The 17,804-nt window shown below is 54.9% G+C and overlaps 1 protein-coding gene across 1 annotated transcript in view; it reads left to right on the top strand.

The window, feature by feature from the left end:
* ZSWIM9 (zinc finger SWIM-type containing 9) overlaps positions 1-17,664 on the top strand; it is a 21,996-nt gene extending 4,332 nt beyond the window's left edge. Inside the window, exons 4-7 of the mRNA XM_050928238.1 lie at positions 1,592-1,647; positions 9,384-9,469; positions 13,210-13,466; positions 15,350-17,664. Coding sequence (XP_050784195.1) covers positions 1,592-1,647; positions 9,384-9,469; positions 13,210-13,466; positions 15,350-16,703 — 1,753 coding nt within the window. The 3' untranslated portion in view covers positions 16,704-17,664. The remainder of the gene's footprint in view (positions 1-1,591; positions 1,648-9,383; positions 9,470-13,209; positions 13,467-15,349) is intronic.
* Positions 17,665-17,804: the final 140 nt, after the last annotated feature.

The following is a 17,804-nucleotide window of genomic DNA, read 5'->3' as shown; positions in this document are numbered from 1 at the left end:
AGGGGCAGGGCACCTCAGCTGGGATCTGCAGTGTCGCTGGCCAGCGTTGTGAAAGCTGTTGGGTTTGTTACTCAGCTGCACACAGCATAGGCTGTCTTTAGCTCAGAACAGAGAGTTGGAGGTTCAAGCAGAGACCATTCTGGTCAGCCCAGAGCTCAGCTGAGCTATAGGGAACTCCATTGTTCCAGCTCTGTCTCCCCCCGTCTGACCGCCTTGATCCGTTCCCAGGGGAAAGTCCCGATTTCTTCCAGCAGCCAGCCCTTATCCCCCACCTCCCCAGTCTGTGCCCAGCTTCCCTGCAGAGATCGGGGGAATCCATCCCCCTTTGGGGTGTTGGTTGCTAGGTGTCCATGTCCTGGGCACTTAGTTTGCCACTGTCTGCACGGGCAATTGGCCTTTCAGTGACTCATCCCGGCTCAGACAGCTGGGTGCCATTCCTATCTATGTTTCTTAGAGCATGTCTGCACTGCAGTTGGACACCCACGGCTGGCCTGTGCCAGCTGACTCCGGCTACCTGCCTGTTCAATTGCAGTGTAGGCTTCTGGGGTCGGGTGAGCTCTGAGCCGCTCCCACCCTGCAGGGTCACAGAGCCTGTTTGCCAGCCTGAGCCTGGAAGTCTGCGCTGCAGTTCAACAGCTGAGTCAGCTGGCAGGGGACAGCCGTGGGTGTCTAGTGTGGACATACCCTTAGCGGGCCCTGGGAGCAAACAATCCCCACCATAATTTGACAGAGAGGGGAAACTGAGGCCCACATTGGGGTCAGATATTACAGGACATTCCCACTTCGTCCCAGGGACCTCACCATGGCCCTTGTCCAGCGAGAGGCCAGCCCCTCATTCAGCCAGTGATGCCAGTGGGGACAGCCTGGTAGCCCTTCAGTGTACCCCAGGGATGAGCTCTGAACTCTCGTCATCGCAACACGGACCCAGGCTTTGCTGTGGTCCCAGAGTGCCCTGGGGCCTGCAGAGGGAGCAGGAGCAAGGAGTGGGAGCCCTCAGCCAAGTGCTGCCCTGGCCTTATGGGGGACCCTGGGAATATCAATTCCTCTGCCTCAGGGAAGAGCTGGGCCGCAGTCAAGCAGGGAGGGCAGCAAGGACGACCTTCCACCCTCATCATGGATGCCAGCCCCACCTCACCCAGGCAAGGGCAGGTGGGTTCTGGTCACAATATTGGCCCTCTTCCCTTTGAGGGTGGTGGTACCCAAGGGGAGAGCCCCTGCCCATGGTGCCTGCTCTGTGTGTGGCCAGGGAGGGGAACGAGAGGAGCCCCATTTGCCAGAGGTGGAGTGGGATGGGAGCAGGTCACGTGGTCACTATCACAGTGAACTTGCACCCCTCTCACCCCAAGATCTGCAAGTACCACTGAATCGTGACACAAGCCCAACTGTCCCAGTGTCCCCTACCCCACTAGATAACCACTCCCATTCCACAGCCAGGAACAGAACCCAGGAGTCCTGACACCCCCGCCCCCCCGCGCTATAACTGACAGCAATGAGTGCAAAGCAATTGTGCTATAGGGACAATTAATAAAGGGGGACTAGTCACCCTGGGGGGTGTCCTGCTGGGCTCTCTTCTCGGCTCATGGCTGGGCAGTGGCTGTATTGATGAGCTGGAAGGAAACATAGGCCCACTGCTGGTGAAGCATTCAGGTGAGACAGTGCGGAAGTGAGTAATGCCAGGGGCACACAGCACTGCAGAGCGAGCTGCACCATTGGTACAATGCATGCATCCAAACAGCATGCACCTCAGTATGGCCAGGGGCAAGGGCACACCTCTAGGAACCAAGAGGAGGGGTCGCGTGCCAGATGTGGGGCCTGTGTACACCGGAAAGGGCATCAGGGTCCCATTGGAATTGAACTGCCCAAGGCTCCCAGCGTGGGGCTGTGGCTAAGAGGGTGAGTGTGTGGCTGGGCTGGATCAGCCTGGGGAGGGGATCGTGTTAGTGAGACTGGTACTGGGTACGGTGTATATTCATAATTTCATGCAATTTAAGGTCAAATGGGCTCATCCGCACTCATCTGCATGGCTCAGGTGTTACACTGCACGCAGACACCCCTGGACCGAGCCCAGGGACTTCAGCCAGATGAAAGCATTTCAGTCCTCAAGGCACTGATTTCTGTGTCAGGCAGAGAGGCGAGACCGAGGGCGATGGCAGGGAATTGATCAGGTGAGATCTGCCCAACTCTATCCCAGCAGGTAATCCCTGCCTCAGGGTGTAGAGGAGGGTGAAACCCCCCAAAGTCCCTGCCAGTCTGATCTGGCAGGAAATTCCCAGTGGATCCCAAACCAGGTGACCCACGTATGAGAGTGAGATAGCAGCCAGGCAGCTAGACAGCGGATGTCCTCACTGCAAACAGGACAGGGACAAGTGGGACAGGGTTGGAGAAGAGCTACAAGAAGGAGCGGCTGGGAACCTGCCGAGCAGGTAGAGGCTGAAGGATCTCAGAGGACTCAAGTGTCTCTGCGTCTCTGGGTACCTGCCCGAGGAGGAGATTTCAGAGAGCAGGGGTCTCTGTGCTCCCCCAGCAAAGGTAGAGCCTGGCTGGAGCTGATGCTGGATAATCCCTGGACTAGAAATAGGAGGTCATTGTTTACCAGGGAGGGGAACTGACAGAACAACTGACCTGGAATGTGGGATTCTGCATCCCTGGCAGTCAGTACATCAGGACCACATGTATTTGCTGTAGCCCAGTCGGAGATAAGTAGGCAGAGCTCACTGATTGGGTTTGCCCAACCTGGATGATGCAGAAACCAGACTAGGCCCCTTCTGGCCTATTAACTAAAGACACTCGCAGGCTGTGTCTAACACCGCAGACTTTGGTCCACGCACGTACACAAGGTGTACAACTGCTAAAGTTTGTATATTTGTCGGGCGTGTGCGTACTTGGCTCCTTGTGTTGGTGCTGTATACCCCACAGGAGTGCTTGTGTCACTACATAGTGTGGTGCACCACGGGCAGGTATCCCACTGTCCGGCACAATGCCTTTTGGGAAATTTTCACAATGTATTGTGGGACTGGTGCAACTTGCCCAGGGATCTGAGAACTAGGGGGTCAAGTTCCTAGCTTGCAACTTTCTCCATCCCATAATGCCATCCATATCCCATCATTTTTTTGTCCTTTTTTTTAAATCCCCAACCCCTTGTGTCACTCTTCTGTCTCTGCCATCTGTGAGAGAAGGATGGAGCCTGCAGCACTCTGCACTGTTCTCATGAACATTGCAAACACAGGAAGTACAGTTCTGTATGTTCAGACCTGCAGGAAGAACCACAACAATGGGAGACATGAGATTTCTTTGAGGACACTGCTGAGAGACAGCGACAAACAGTTCAGCATTGTCTTTGGCAGTCACACTGGAGCACTGCTTCCAGGCCCAAGAAATGAGCACTGACTGGTGGCATCACATTGTAATGCAGGTTGGGACGATGAGCAGTGGCTGCAGAACTTTCAGATGTGAAAGGCCACGATCCTGGGTCTATGTGCTGAGCCTGCCCCAGCCCTCCAGTGCAGAGACACCAGAATGAGCGCTGCACTGACAATGGAGAAGTGTGTGGAGATCACACTCTGGACGCTTGCAATGCAGGATTGTTGCAGGAATCATTCTGGAGTTGGAAAATCCACTGTGGGAGTGTGATGGGCCTCAGGGTCCTGCCACATCCATCCCAGAAAAGGAGCAGTAGAGGCGTCCTCCAAGCAAGGTACTGGTTTAAAGACGCACCCACCCAGGAAAGGAGGTGGCTGCCACACCATTCCATGGGGCCATTGTCATGCAGCATGTGGGATTGTTACTTGCCTCCTGCGGTGCAGAACTGTAGCTCTCAGCAATGTGCAGGACACACCGGATGGATTTACAGCAACAGGATTCCCAAACTGCGGTGGGGCAATAAACAACATGCATATCCCTATTTTGGCACCAGCCCGCCTCGTTACAGAGGACATCAACAGAAAGGGCTTTTTTATGATCGTGCAAGTGTTGGGTGGATCACCAGGGATGCTCCACTGACATCAGTGTAGGCTGGTCAGGGATGGTGCATGACACGTATGTCTTTAAGAACACAGGACTGTGCAGAAAGCTGCGAGTAGGGACTTTCTTTCCTGACTGGCAGATTACTGTTGGCGATCTTGATATGCCAATAGTGATCCTGGGGGCCAGCCTGTAGGGGAGAGAGAGCCTGAAGTCCTGGGCCTGGTATAAGATTTAAGGCCTGAAGCAGAGGCTGAGAATCAAAGTTAGGCCCTGTGTTAAAGCAGCTGTTTACAAGTTTACTGTATGACCTTTGCAAAAATATTGCTAGCGTTGCTAAAATACAGGCCTGCCCGGAGAAGTGACAGATACGGGGTATGTGTGAAAACACACTCCAGACGATTAGTCCAGGGCCATCCTGAGCTAACACCAGACAAGATGTTTTGCCCCAGGCATCTGGAGCATGATACAAGGGGAGGTAGCAAGCAGATGTCATGAACCAGGGAGAGTTATTTGTCTCAGTCTATAAATGTTGGGGTGCCTCGCTTTCAGGGCTCGCGTTAGGACAATTTACCTGATTCTCCCGAATTGGGCCCTGTGCCCCTAAGAGGGCCCTGCAACGTCCCTAAGGACCTTCCGCCGACATGCTGCCGAAAGCACTGGCAGCCAGTTGAGCTGCTGCCGAAGTCCCGCTGCTGTCTTCGGTGGCAGCTCTTTCGAATCAGGCCCCACAGTGCCTAAAGCCGGCCCTGCTCACTTTATCTCTTTGTGCGGCTTGGGGGACAGCAGAAATTCCTGTGACTGACTGACTTGCTCTTTGCCACAGGGAACTGGTGTTAGCACAGCTGTAGCTCCTATGGGGCACTAGGATTGTGTCTTGAGGGCACTAAACCCGGCCGAGTGCCTTTGTCACAGAGCAGTGCTGGTAATCGTTCTTGACTAACACTGAGGTCTGTGGAATTAGAAAGGGGCAGTTTATGCTTGCATTGAGAACACTGGCCTTTTTTTAAGGCAAAGACATGGAGCAGCTGTAACAACTCAAAGCAGCCCTGGACTGTGTCACCACAGCAACACTTCAGCCTTCTGCATTTGACAACACAGACTAGCCCTAGCTCATGAAGCTGTACAACGGCCACATCGACAGCACCGAGGAAGGGTTCAACTTCTTCAGGGCTCAGCAGTTGCAGAATAACAGCTGAATGTGCTTTCGGTAGATAGACAGGGCACTGGCATTGTTTACTCAGAAGGTTGGATCTCTGTGCAAAAAATATCCCCCTGGGTTACAGCGGCCTGCTGTGTCCTGTGAGGTAAAGGGGGGAAACTGCTGGCAGGGTGAAGATTGAACAGCCAGATGCAAGGGCCAGTACAAGAGCCCAGAGTTGGGGGAGGTTTTGAAAGAGCACTGTAATGGTCGGCCACAGCAGTGTTCTGTGTGGAGTGTTCTCGGGCCTGGTGCTTTGGGTTTTGCTAGGACCTGTATTGTGCTTGCTGGACATGTAGAGATGTGGCTAGGTGCCTTCCTGGAGCTGTGAACTCATAGAATATCAGGGTTGGAAGGGACCTCAGGAGGTCATCTAGTCCAACCCTCTGCTCAAATCAGGACCAATCCCCAGACAGTTTTTTTTTTACCCCAGTTCCCTAAATGGCCCTCTCAAGGACTGAGCTCACAAGCCTGGGTTTAGCAGGCCAATGCTCAAACCACTGAGCTATTCCTCCCCCCCTTGATGGTGCTTGCTGCATGTGCCCAAGTCGTGCTTGCTTTCAGGGCTGCTCTGCATTCTGCAGTACGTATCATGAACTAATAAAGATAATTTGATTCTCCAAAATTAGAACTAGTGGGTAAAAAACAGTGCAGAAACTCAATGGGCAAAGAAACCCGCAGGCCATGTTATACCCATTTTTAACATAACTTTATGGGGTGAAAATGTAAAATTAGAAAAGAAGTAAACATTGCTGTCCATTTGAGTGCAGCCCATTGTGGGTCTACATATGGCAGCTGGGGCTCTCGCAGATTAGCAACTGTGAAGCCGTGGTTTTCCTCTTGTCCCCTGGCGTGGAGTAGTAGGGGTAAAGATGCAGCCGGTGGTGCCCCATGGTATGGTGAAGAGTGTGGGGAGCAGTGACTATGGAGGTCTCCAAGGACTGCAAAGGGTGGAGAGTCTGGGATTGTTGGACCTGTAGGTCCACCAGGATCTGCAGTGTTTGGTTTGCTACCTACCTGAGAAGTCCCATTATGTCCTGGTGCAGCTCCCTCCCCTTGTCTTGCTGGCACTCCTGGGCCCTTTTTCTGTCTGCTCTTTCCTTCTCCAGGCTGTCTGCCAAGTGGGCCATCCAGGACCCGTGTTCACAGTCCAAGACAGCAGTGGCTGCAGGTTCTCAGTGACTGTGTCCTTGCTAGTCCTCTTCTTCCTTTGCCTCAAGGATGCAATGGCAGCAGCTGTGATGAAAACACTCGCTGTACCCCTGGATTTACAGTCACAAGGGAACTATACGTTTCCAACCTCCCTTCTCTTATTCCTATAAATCCTTTTAACAAGACATGCCTATTGACACTTCAGCTTTGGAGCGCTTCGGCACAGGATCACTCTGCAGCCCCAGCCTGGTGAGTATGAGGGTGGGGGCGGGGAGGATTTTCTCTGGCAGATGATGTAAAATTTTGGTCCCTATTCCACAGGTACGAGTACAGGGCAATGGCACTGAATATTGGCACTGTTTTCCACAGGCGGTGGTGAGTTTAGCTGATCTCTCACTCCTGAGCACAGAGATCTCAGCTGCTGCTGGTGTCCTGAAGCCACCCAGGCCTGTATGCCAATAGCCTGTGTACTGCGATGGTGCCAGTCGAACGCATTGCAGAGTGGCATGGGATAGTGTCCTACCGTGGGGGAAGAAATAAGGCAGCCCTCTCTAGAAACCTTTGAGAGAGGATTGCAGAGAATCTGCATGAACCTTTCCTGGAGATCTCTCAGGAGGATCCAAGGGACATAAAGCGTTCCTTGTGCCTCTGCCTCCAACCCAACAGGAGAATGAAAAGCAGATGCCAGCCCTATCTCTGTTTGTTGCACCACTACCTCTTCTTATAAGAGTCAAACAAGGAAACATTGATACATGTATCTGGTTAACTGGGAGATGTCCCGGCCACCATCTTTAAATTTAAACACTGTAAGGGAAAATGCATGCACATGCTTCCTTGCATTCCCCTCCCCTCAGCTGTGCTTGATTGGCTAGACTGTGGTCCTGGCTTGCAGTTTGCCTGGAGTCCTCCGCTGCGTCTCCCCCCGCTCCTCCTCGCTCTTCTCTGTAGAGGTCTCTGTCTCGGGCTCCTCCAAAATAATCCCAGCCTGCTGGTGGGTCTCCACCATGGTTCCCTACAGAAGTGGCAGGTGGGCAGCACCAGATCGACTGTTGACCTCGCTGGTCTTGTATCGATGGCAAAATTCCTTTGCTTTCATGTTGCACTGCTGCTGAGCCCTGTTGTACCCCTGTGCAATCTGGGTGTAGATGTCCACGTTTCTACAGCTGGTCCATAGCTGTGTATGCACAGTCTCTTCTCCCCACAGGCCCAAGAGATCCACTATCTCCTGTCTGCTCCAGGCAGGAGTGTGGAGCTGGTGTAATTTACCTCTGGCATGTCTCATTGTGCAGCTGCACGTAACAATGGTGAGCTGAGAAGTGTGCTTGCCAAGCTGGGCTATCAGGAAAAGGCATTTCAAAACTGGGGGTGGGGGGATGGCTTCTGGTCTCTGTGAGCCCATGTCCTGGGCAGTGGAGTTCACAGTTGTGACCAGGGCAGTCACTTTCACAGGGAATTGGACATGGTGGGACAGCTGCTGGAGGACTGTTGGGTTCAACATGTGTCATGTAGTGTGCACGTTCGCACTGCATCAGCCTCAGCAGGTCTGCTCCATGCTGTTTGGGGACGTGGGTTGGCTGCTTACTGTATTGGGGCACACACATTGGCGGGGGACACGGACTGTAGATGCATGCACAAATGGGTTGACATAAGGCATCTTCTGTCAACCTATCTTCATAGTGTAGACCATGCCTCAGAGGGCACATGCACTTCCTCACTCCACCCAGCATTGCATAGCTATGCGGTGCCTTCCGTCCAGCCTCAGTGCCCGTATTCCCCAGATGAGAGATTACAAACCAGCTGATCTCTACCCTCAGGTTTTATGCTAGTCTCTAAATCCCAGCTGTCTTTGGGCGTTTCCCATGGGTCCCTGGCACCGTGTGCTGCATTCCCAGCATGGCTATACACTTGCTGTGTTGTCACACCTTACAGCAGTGCCCAGATGGGGACTATATAGAGCTCCTGGTGTGAGCCCTGCAGCTGGACTGGGGGAACGAGCTTTCTACCGACTAGCCCTGCTCTCCCCAAAGCACTGGGCCAGGGTCACAGCTTATCAGCCAGCCCAGTCCATAGATGCTATGTCTGCTCTGTGCAGAGATGGCGGTGTCAGCCAGAACACACACCATTACCCCTGTGTGGTGCTGCATCCACACTAGGACTGGCCTCTCTTTACCAGACAGGGAGGGTAAAAGCTCTGCAGGCTGTGGGCAGAGGCTTCCAACTCCCTAGAGACCCTCCTGCAGCCTTCCTCACCCTGACACTGCTCCCTAGAGTGTGAGGGGGCTGCAGTGCATTGTGGGAGCCGGGGGACCTGCTTAACAGCTGCAATACATTTAGGGACTTGCAGGAGGGGAGGGGGTTGGGTGAGGGCTGCAGCAGTGCATTCTGGGAACTGGAGCTGGATGACAGCTCACAGTGTATCCTGCAAACTGGCAGGAGGAAGGGGGGGCTGCAGTGCATTGTGGGAACCGGGGCAGGGTGAGGGCCGCAGTGCATTGTGGGGAGGGTTGAGATTGCAGTGCATTGTGGGAACCGGGGCAGGGTGAGGGCCGCAGTGCATTGTGGGGAGGGTTGATGGTGCAGTGCATTGTGGGAAGCGGGGCAGGGTGAGGGCCGCAGTGCATTGTGGGGAGGGTTGAGGGTGCAGTGCATTGTGGGAAGCGGGGCAGGGTGAGGGCCGCAGTGCATTGTGGGGAGGGTTGAGGGTGCAGTGCATTGTGGGAAGCGGGGACTGGATCGCTAGTGCCATGGGGGGCTGTCGGGGGGAGGTGAGGGCTGCGGTGCATTGTGGGAAGCGGGGCAGGGTGCGGGCCGCAGTGCATTGTGGGGAGGGTTGAGGGTGCAGTGCCTTGTGGGAAGCGGGGCAGGGTGAGGGCTGCGGTGCATTGTGGGAAGCGGGGCAGGGTGCGGGCCGCAGTGCATTGTGGGGAGGGTTGAGGGTGCAGTGCCTTGTGGGAAGCGGGGCAGGGTGAGGGCTGCGGTGCATTGTGGGAAGCGGGGCAGGGTGCGGGCCGCAGTGCATTGTGGGGAGGGTTGAGGGTGCAGTGCATTGTGGGAAGCGGGGCAGGGTGAGGGCTGCGGTGCATTGTGGGAAGCGGGGGCTGGGTGCTCTGGTCCCTGCTATTGCTGCTTGTGGAGCATCCTGGTGCTGCCGGGCTGGTGAGCTGGGCGGGACCCGGGGCTGGCCGGGGCGGGGGCTGACCTGCGCGCGGGGCTGGTGCTCAGGACAGAAGCTGATGCTCGGGGCTGTCGGTGGGTCCCTCCCGGTCCGATCCCAGCTCGGTGCAGGGCTGGGCTGTGGGTTTGGGGATCGATGGGGCTGGGCGAGCAGCGTGGGGTAGTGCAGCGCAGGGGGTGGCCAGCTGGAGGGTGGGGTGTGGCAGGGTGTGTGCGAGAGCTGGCTGAGGAGCTCGCTGGACCCTTCGTGTTGGTTTTTAATACGTCCTGGAGCACTGGGATAGTTCAGAAGGCTGGAAGAAAGCTAACGTCGTGCCAGTATTTAAAAAGGGGGTAACCTGGGTAGTTATAGGCTGTCAGCCTGACATCAATTCCAGGCAAGATAATGGAGCGGCTGATACAGGACTCGATCAGTAAAGAAGGGTACTATAATTAATGACAGTCAACAAGAAACATTAACTTGATCTTTTTGAATGAGATTGCAAGTTTGGTTGATATAGGTAATAAAGTTGATGTAATAGACTTAGATTTCTGTAGAGGGTTTGACTTGGTACCGCATGACATTTTGATTAAAAAACTAGAATATAAAATTAACACAACCCATGTTGAATGGATAAAACTGATTGATAGGTCTCAAAGTGTAATTGTAAGCGGGGAATGGTCATGTGTTGGGTGTGATTCCCGTGGGTGCTGCATGACCACTTTTTGGCCCTATGCTGTTTAACATTTTTTCAACAACTTAGAACAGGGGTCACAAAGTTATTACATGGGGGGTTGCGAGCTGTCAACCTCCACCCCAAATCCTGCTTTGCCTCCAGCATTTATAATGGTGTTAAATATATATATATAAAAATTTCAATTTATAAGGGAGTTGCACTCAGAGACTTGCTGTGTGAAAGGGGTCACCAGTAAAAAAGTTTGAGAGCCACTGACCTAGAAGAAAACATAAAATATCACTCATAAAGTTTGCAGATGATGCAAAAATTGGGGGAGTGGCAAATAATGAAGAGGACAGGTCACTGATACAGAATGATCTGGTTCGCTTGGTAAACTGGGCACAAGCAAATGAGGTGTGTTTTAATACAGCTAAATGTAAATGTATACAGCTAGGGACAAAGAATGCAGCTCATATTTACACGGTGAACTCTCTCCTGGGAAGCAGTGACTCTGAAAAAGATTTAGGGATCATGGTGTATAGTCAGGTGAATATGAGCTACCAGTGTGACACTGTGGCTGAAAGAGCTAGTGCAGTCCTGGGAAGCATAAATGGGAGTCTTGAGTCAGAGTAGAGAGTATTTTACGCCTATATTTGGCTCTAGTGTCCAGTTCTGCTGTCCACCATTCAAGAAGGATATTGATCAGTTGTGGAGGGTTCAAAGAAAAGCCACATGGATGATTAAAAGATTGGAAAACTTGCCTTATAATGGGAGACTCGAGGAGCGCAGACTATTTAGTTTAACAAAGAGAAGGTTAAGGTGGGATGATCACAGACTACAGTACCTAGATGGGGAACAAATAGCTAATAATGGGCTCTTCAGTCTAGCAGAGGAAGGTCTAACATGATCCACTGGATGGAAATTGAAGCTAGACAAATTCAGACTGGAAATAAGATGTAAATTTTAACTGAGGTTAATGAACCATTGGAAGAATTTACCAAGGGTCCTGGTGGATTCTCCATCACTGGCCATTTTTGACTCAAGATTGAATGTTTTTGGAAAAGATCTGCCCTAGGAATTGTTTTGGGGCAGGTCTTTGGCCTATGTTATAGAGGAGGTCAGATTAGATGAACACAATGGTCTTTTCTGGATTTGGAATCTATGGTGTGGGGGAGGGACCGTGTGCACAACACAGAGGGATATGATATGGGAGGTTGTGACACACAATAAGGGCTGTGTGTGAGATACAAGGTGTGTGTGACATGAGGGTGTGACACTTAAAGGGGGCTGAATTTGTGTGTCAGGAGCATACAGTCGGGGCCCCATGTATGACTCAGGGTGTCTGACAAGGTGTGTGACACAGTGGAGGCTGTGGCTGTGAAACATGGGAGTGTGACACACAATGGGGCAGTGTGATTGGACATGGGGGGGATGGGAAGTTCACCATGACATGCAGTGGCTGTAGGTTACCTGAGAGCATTGCACCATAGAAACTTCACACAAGCGGCGAAATGGCAGCCCTTGGCCAGTACAGTCTGTGAAACTGCCAGAGCTGCTAGATTCTCTGTGGAATCTCATGGGGTGGGGTTAGTTCCAGAAAACTTGAGATGCCATCAGCACAGAGCTCAGCCTATGGAAACAATGACAAGTGTCGCCTGCCCTCCTGTATAACACAGCCCGAGAGTTCAGCCAATCACCCTCCTCTGCTGGGCCCAATAACTTGTATCTGACTAAAGCAGCTTCCAGAAGAGCGTTCAGCCTGGACCTAAATCCAGCGAGCGAGGGGAAGCCACCCTCATCTGCCTTATTTCTGGTTGGAATTGGTCTGACTTTAGCTTCCCACGTCACTCTTGTTCTGTCTTTTCTCTGCTACAGTAAAGGGCCCTTCAGCACCTGGGATTGTCTCTCTGGGACGTGTAACCAAGTCATCTTTCAGCCTTCTTCTTGAGCAGCTAAACAGCCTGGGCTCTTTCTGTATCTCTGGCAGGCATTTTCTCCAGCCCATGAATCATTTTTGGGATGGGTTTTTTTGGCTTTTCTCTGCACCCTCAACAATTATTCAACCTCCTTTATAAACGTGGACACCAGAACAGCATGCAGGAGTCCAGGAGCTGCCCCACCAACGCCGTACCCAGAGGGAAAACTGCCTCCTACCTCCCTATCCGGCCAAAGGTCACTTTAGCCCGTCTTGCCACAGCATTGCCTTAGGAGTTCCTGTTGAGGTGTTTGTCTCCTATGCCCTAAATCCCTTTCCGCATCCTGCTTTCTAGGGTCCAAACCCTGTGTGGTCAGTGTGACCTGCATCCCTTGTCCCTAGAGGTATGACCTTGCATCAGGCTGCATTGAACACACGCTGTTTGAATGGGCCCAGCTGACCAAGCTGTGCAGCTCGCCCAGTCTGGCTGCCCTGGCCTCTTCGCTAATTACCGCTCGGCTGGTCTGTGTGTCAGCCATAAATGCTCTTCTCAGCTGGGAGTTTGTATTTCCAGCCTGATCGCTGATGAAAATGAAGACTAGCGTCAGGCTGAAAGCTGGTCCCTGCAGAGCCCACTCGCCGGGGGGCCCATGGATGACTGCGCTCGGAGAGTTGTCACGTAGCCAGCTGCCAACCTGCTGAACGTGTGTGTTTGTGTGTGTGTGTGAGAGACAGACAATAGGCATGTGTGAGAACAGGCTGCTGGTGTGGGGTGCCCCACGAACTGAGGGGTTTGTGAAGCTGCATGGGAACATGATCCATACACAGTGGGGGTTTGATACATACCCCAGCTCCCTCCTGCCCCTCCCTTCCTCAGTGTCACACCAGAGCTGCCCTGAGGCTTAGGGATCAGATACTGGGGAGTCACAAAAGTTACCAGGGGGCAGCACTGGTTGGGCTGAACAGCAGGGGCACATGCCCAGAGGACGCGGGCTGGGGGGCTGAGTCTGTGCAGCTGTGAGCCCCTTCCTGGTGCCCCTCTGCTCCGTCCCTGGTCAGGAGGCTGTCTGAGGGGTGCCTGTCGTGCTGTGGGTCTCCAGCACTGAGCTCTGTCCCCTGCTCATCCTGGTGCTGACCCCAGCTGTCCCCAGCAGGCCCAGGCTCCCCGCGGGATGGAGGAGGACAAGCTGCAGGAGAAGGAGTTCTTCTCATGGGAGGAGTTCAGCGCCTTCTTCGACGCCTGGTGCGAGCGCAGGAAGGTCCTGTTCTTTGTCAAGAATTCGGTGCCGCTCAGCAAGTGCAAGTGGGCAACGGCGCCCCCACAGCCCGATGTGGTGGAGGCCCTCAAGTACAGCTCCGTGCGCCTGGTCTGCAAGGACTTTCGTGGCTCCAGCAAGCCCGAGCAGGGGTGAGGACCCACTGTGGGCGGAGCATGGGGGGTGGGCAGTTCGGTAGAGGGGCAGCTCACGCAGAAGGGCTGTGGGAGGCACAGGGACACAGCTATGCAGGACGGTTCAGTGCCAAACTGGGCATGTACCGTGTCCCCTGTGGGACCCCTGTGCATCGTGGTGTCCAGCAGAGCTCACCTACAAAGCAGAGTTTAACTGGGCCAGGGCTTGGAGCCCATATTCTTGCTGTGTGGGTCTCAGGAGGGGGCACTTTCCCCAGCAGTTAGTGCTGGCCCCAATGCCCAGGTGGTACTAGGGGGCCTGTGCTGTGGAGAGCAAGAAGTGGGGCTCGGGGAGGGGGGAGAGGGGAGGGACTCAGATGAGGGCACTGTCCCCTGGCAGTAAGTGTTGACCCCAATGCCCAGGGCAGCACTAGGGGGCCTGTGCTGAAGGGAGCTGAGTGGCTGATCCAGATGTAAAATTGGAGTCTTCCTCGCTCGTAATTCAAACGATTGCGTGGAGAGTTCCCTTAAGAGCTGGGGTGAGAACCCAGGTATCCTGCTGAAATGCTGAGATGGCTAGTCTGTCTCCCTACAGCCCCCATTTCTGTTCTCTGTATGACTCTGCTTCTTGATCTCAACTGTTGTGCATTGATTCAGTGTGACTCATGTCCCGTCCCAGAAGCAGCTGCATCACAATACCAGGGAAGGAATCCTGTAAAAAGAGCCTCCATACCCCAGGCACAGGATCCCTCTCTAGCCTTTTCCTATATCCCATTGGGGCTGAGAGGTGTGTGGCTGAAGGGACAGATGAGTGGCTGTGGTCAGTGCATGTTGCCCTAGGCAGGAGCGCGGTCTGATGTGGCTGAAGCTGTGATAGGGCAAAGCTTACATCACTTGGCATTGCCAGACTGGCTCAGCCCCAGGCTGCCTAGCTCCATATCCGAGGGTGGCAGCACCTGCTGCTGCCGAGAGAGCTGCCTGAATCCCTGCAGTGGGGAGTGCTGGCGTAGCCTGCCCCAGGGAACTCCCCCTGGCTCCTGTCAATCTGTGGCTGGCTGGGAGGTGGTTTATCTCCCTGCCCCGTTGCAGGGGGCTTTAATCCTGATTCTAATATTTAATAACAGTCCCCAGCTCTTATCTAGTCCTTTCCCTCACAGAGCTCACAGCCCTTTACCCATTGTACAGAGGGGAAGCCGAGGCACGGAGAAGGGACAGGACTTGCTCAAGGGCACACACAAGGCAGAGCTGGGAACGGAGCCCAGCTTTTCTGTGTCCTAGTGCAGAGCTCCCTCCAGTAGGCCACCCTGCCTTAGTAATGCTGGATGTTCTTGTTATCCAGACAAAGGCCCAGCCCATCTCTGAGCCCTGCTCAGCCCAGGCCCAGCGCTTTTTTGTGGCAGTGAGTTCCCCAGGCCTATAGCACTGTGGGGAATTGATTTCTGCCTGTCTCATTGCCCATGTCCTGTTTCCTGCCTGATGAGCGAGGGGAGCAGAGGTACCTGTCTCTGTCCCAATCGATGCTGTGGGTCCCTCTGTCCCATCTTCTCCATGCAGTAACCTGCTTGGGCTCTTCAGCCCCTCAGTTGGGAGCCCCCCTCCCAGCATAATAGCTGAGTTCCAGCTGGAGTGGCTCTGGGGTCTCCCCAGGAGACCTGCAATGGGGTGCCCTCACCCCAGGGCAGCGAGCTGGTGAGCTAGGCCCCCAATACTAGAGCTAGCGGCGGCTCCATGCACACAGGTGTATGCTGGCCAGGCCCCTCTGCAGCCCCACACTGGTACCCACCAGGCAGACATGGGGTGAGCATATGCCCCGCTCTGCCACCTCCCACAGCTGCCTCCTGGCCCATGGGGGAGGCGTGTGCTGGGGTCCCAGGCTGCTCAGCCTCTCTCTCTGCCCACAGGGGGCAGCACAAGGGCTGCTGTGCCAGCATTGTGCTGAAGATGAGCCCCAAGAAGGACCGGCTTATCGTCACTGAGTGCCAGCTGGCCCACAACCACGCCCTGTGCCCCATCGAGTTTGCCTACTACTTCAAGAAGGGCTACCTGATGGCCAACTCGTGCTTGCCGGTGCGCACCACCAACAAGATTTCCAAGCAGTTTGTGGGAGGGCCAGACGTGCGGCGCCTGCTCTCCTACTGCAAGAGCCGTGACCATGGGGTGCTGGACGTGCTGACTGTGCTGGACGGGCTCTTCGCCAGCGACCCCAACGCCAAGGTCAAGCTGGTCTTCATGGAGGACAAGGTCATCGTCCAGACCATCTTCTTCCTGAGCTCGCGCATGATGGCGCTGAGCCGGCGCTTCCCACTCATGCTGTTCTTCGACCGCATGGTGGGGCTGAACGAGGAGTTTGACCTGTATTCGGTGCTGTGCGTGGACGGGGCGGGGCGCGGTCGTGAGGTGGCCTACTGCCTCACGCAGCGGGAGACGCCCGACCTGCTGCGCTTCACACTGGCCTCGCTGGTGCAGAGCGTGCCTGAGGTCAAGCTGCAGGTGCGGTGCATCACGCTGGGCGTGGAGATCGCCCACCTGGAGGCGGTGAAGGAACTGCTGCCCAATGCCCGCGTGCAGATCTGCCGCTCCCAGGTGCTGGAGATGCTCTTCAGCAAGGCGCAGGAGCTGGGTGCCACCGAAGACGAGCGCATCTGGCCCCTGCTCTGCCGGCTGGCTGCAGCCAAGTCACCGGCCGCCTACCAGCAGGCGGTGCAGGAGATGAAGGCCATTCTCCCCCAGCGCTTCGTGCGCTACTTCCAGCGCCATTGGCAGCCGCGCAGCGAGATGTGGGTGCAGTTCTGGGCCTTTGAGACGGCCCGCAACGTCAACGCCTGCGAGCTGCTCAAGCAGCACCAGCGCCGGCTGCTGGCAGCCCTCAGCCCCTCGCCCACTGTGGCTCAGTGCATGCTGGACCTGCTGGCCATGCAGGTGGGCAGCGAGGCCCATGAGCTGGACGAGGGAGAGCTGGCCACGCACTACCGTGCCATCTGCAAACCGGAGCCGGCTGGCCTGATCGAGGAAGAGCTGGGCTTTGCACGGCACGGTCGCTACCGCTTCCAGGAGACGGCTGAGGGCTACCTGCTCCACGACGGCCTGTCCAAATTCGCCATGGATCAGGCCCTGACGCGCTGCTCCTGCTCCATCTACACCTCCAGCCTGCTGCCCTGCCGCCACCTTTTTGCCACGCGACTGCGCACTGGGCTGGCGCTCTTCGACCCTGGCCTGCTGCACAGGAACCAAGCAGCACTGCTGGGCGCATGCTAGGGCCATGGGGCAGGGACCCCAGCTGCTCTGGGTGCTTACTGTGTAAGTCAGGGGGCCAGGCACTGGTGCGGGGCCGGATGCACATCTGCAGCTCACACAGCAGGGAAAAAGTCAGCCCACTGCCACAATGGGGGTGCCCCACGATGACGTCAGGATGGGTGGGATACCTGGGTGCTGGTCCTATTTGACTTGTTTTCACAAAGAAGAGAAAGTGGTCGGTGCTGCTGTCCCATAGCTCAGAGCACCTGCAGCCCAGGCCGGGTAGAGATCCCAAGGTGTCTGTGTACTCATGGTGGGATGGGCACTGCTGGCCCATAGCTGAGAGCACCCAGAGTCTGCTGGCACAGGTCGGTGGATGGATGCTGTCGTATGGGGTGTGATGCTCTGGGGTGTCTGTGCTGGCAGAGGCAGGTGGGTGGATGATACCTTGCGGGGTGTGACACTCTGGGGTGTCTGCACAGGCAGAGGTGGGTGAGTGGATGATGACATGCGGGGTGTGATGCTCTGGAGTGTCTGCGCTGGCAGAGGCAGGCGGGCAGATGGTGCCATGTGGGCTGTGACTCTGGACTGTCTGTGCTGACAGTAGATGTCCCGATTTTATAGTCCCGATATTTGAGGCATTTTCTTATATAGAAGACTATTACCCCCCACCCCGTCCTGATTTTTCACACTTGCTGTCTGGTCACCCTAGCTGACAGTGGTGGGTGGGCAGCTGGTGCCATGCGGGGTGTGATGCTCTGGAGTGTCTGTGCTGGCAGGAGCGGATGGATGTGGCCATGTGAGATGTTACACTCTGAGGTGTCTATGCTGGCCGAGGCAGGTGAGTGGTGCCATGCAAGGTGTGATGCTCTAGGGATGTCTGTGCTGTCAGAGATGAGTCTGTGGATGATGCGATGTGACGCTGTCTTTGTACAGAGAATACACTTTATTCAATAAACGTATATTTTCCTTTTTGACCCTTCCTGGCTTACAGCTCCTCCCTCAATTCCCTCATGCTCTGATGGCTCTGTAGTTTCCTTCAGAGCCAAATCTGGGACTGCCTTGCCTAGTGCCCATTGCTGTGGTGCCAGGGCTCTTGAGTCAACTGGTGCCAGGCCCCCA

The sequence above is a fragment of the Gopherus flavomarginatus genome, chromosome 18 (assembly GCF_025201925.1).
Source record: "Gopherus flavomarginatus isolate rGopFla2 chromosome 18, rGopFla2.mat.asm, whole genome shotgun sequence".
NCBI lineage: Eukaryota > Metazoa > Chordata > Testudines > Testudinidae > Gopherus > Gopherus flavomarginatus.
Note: the sequence above shows the minus strand (reverse complement) of the source record. Positions and strands in the feature narration are given on the sequence as shown.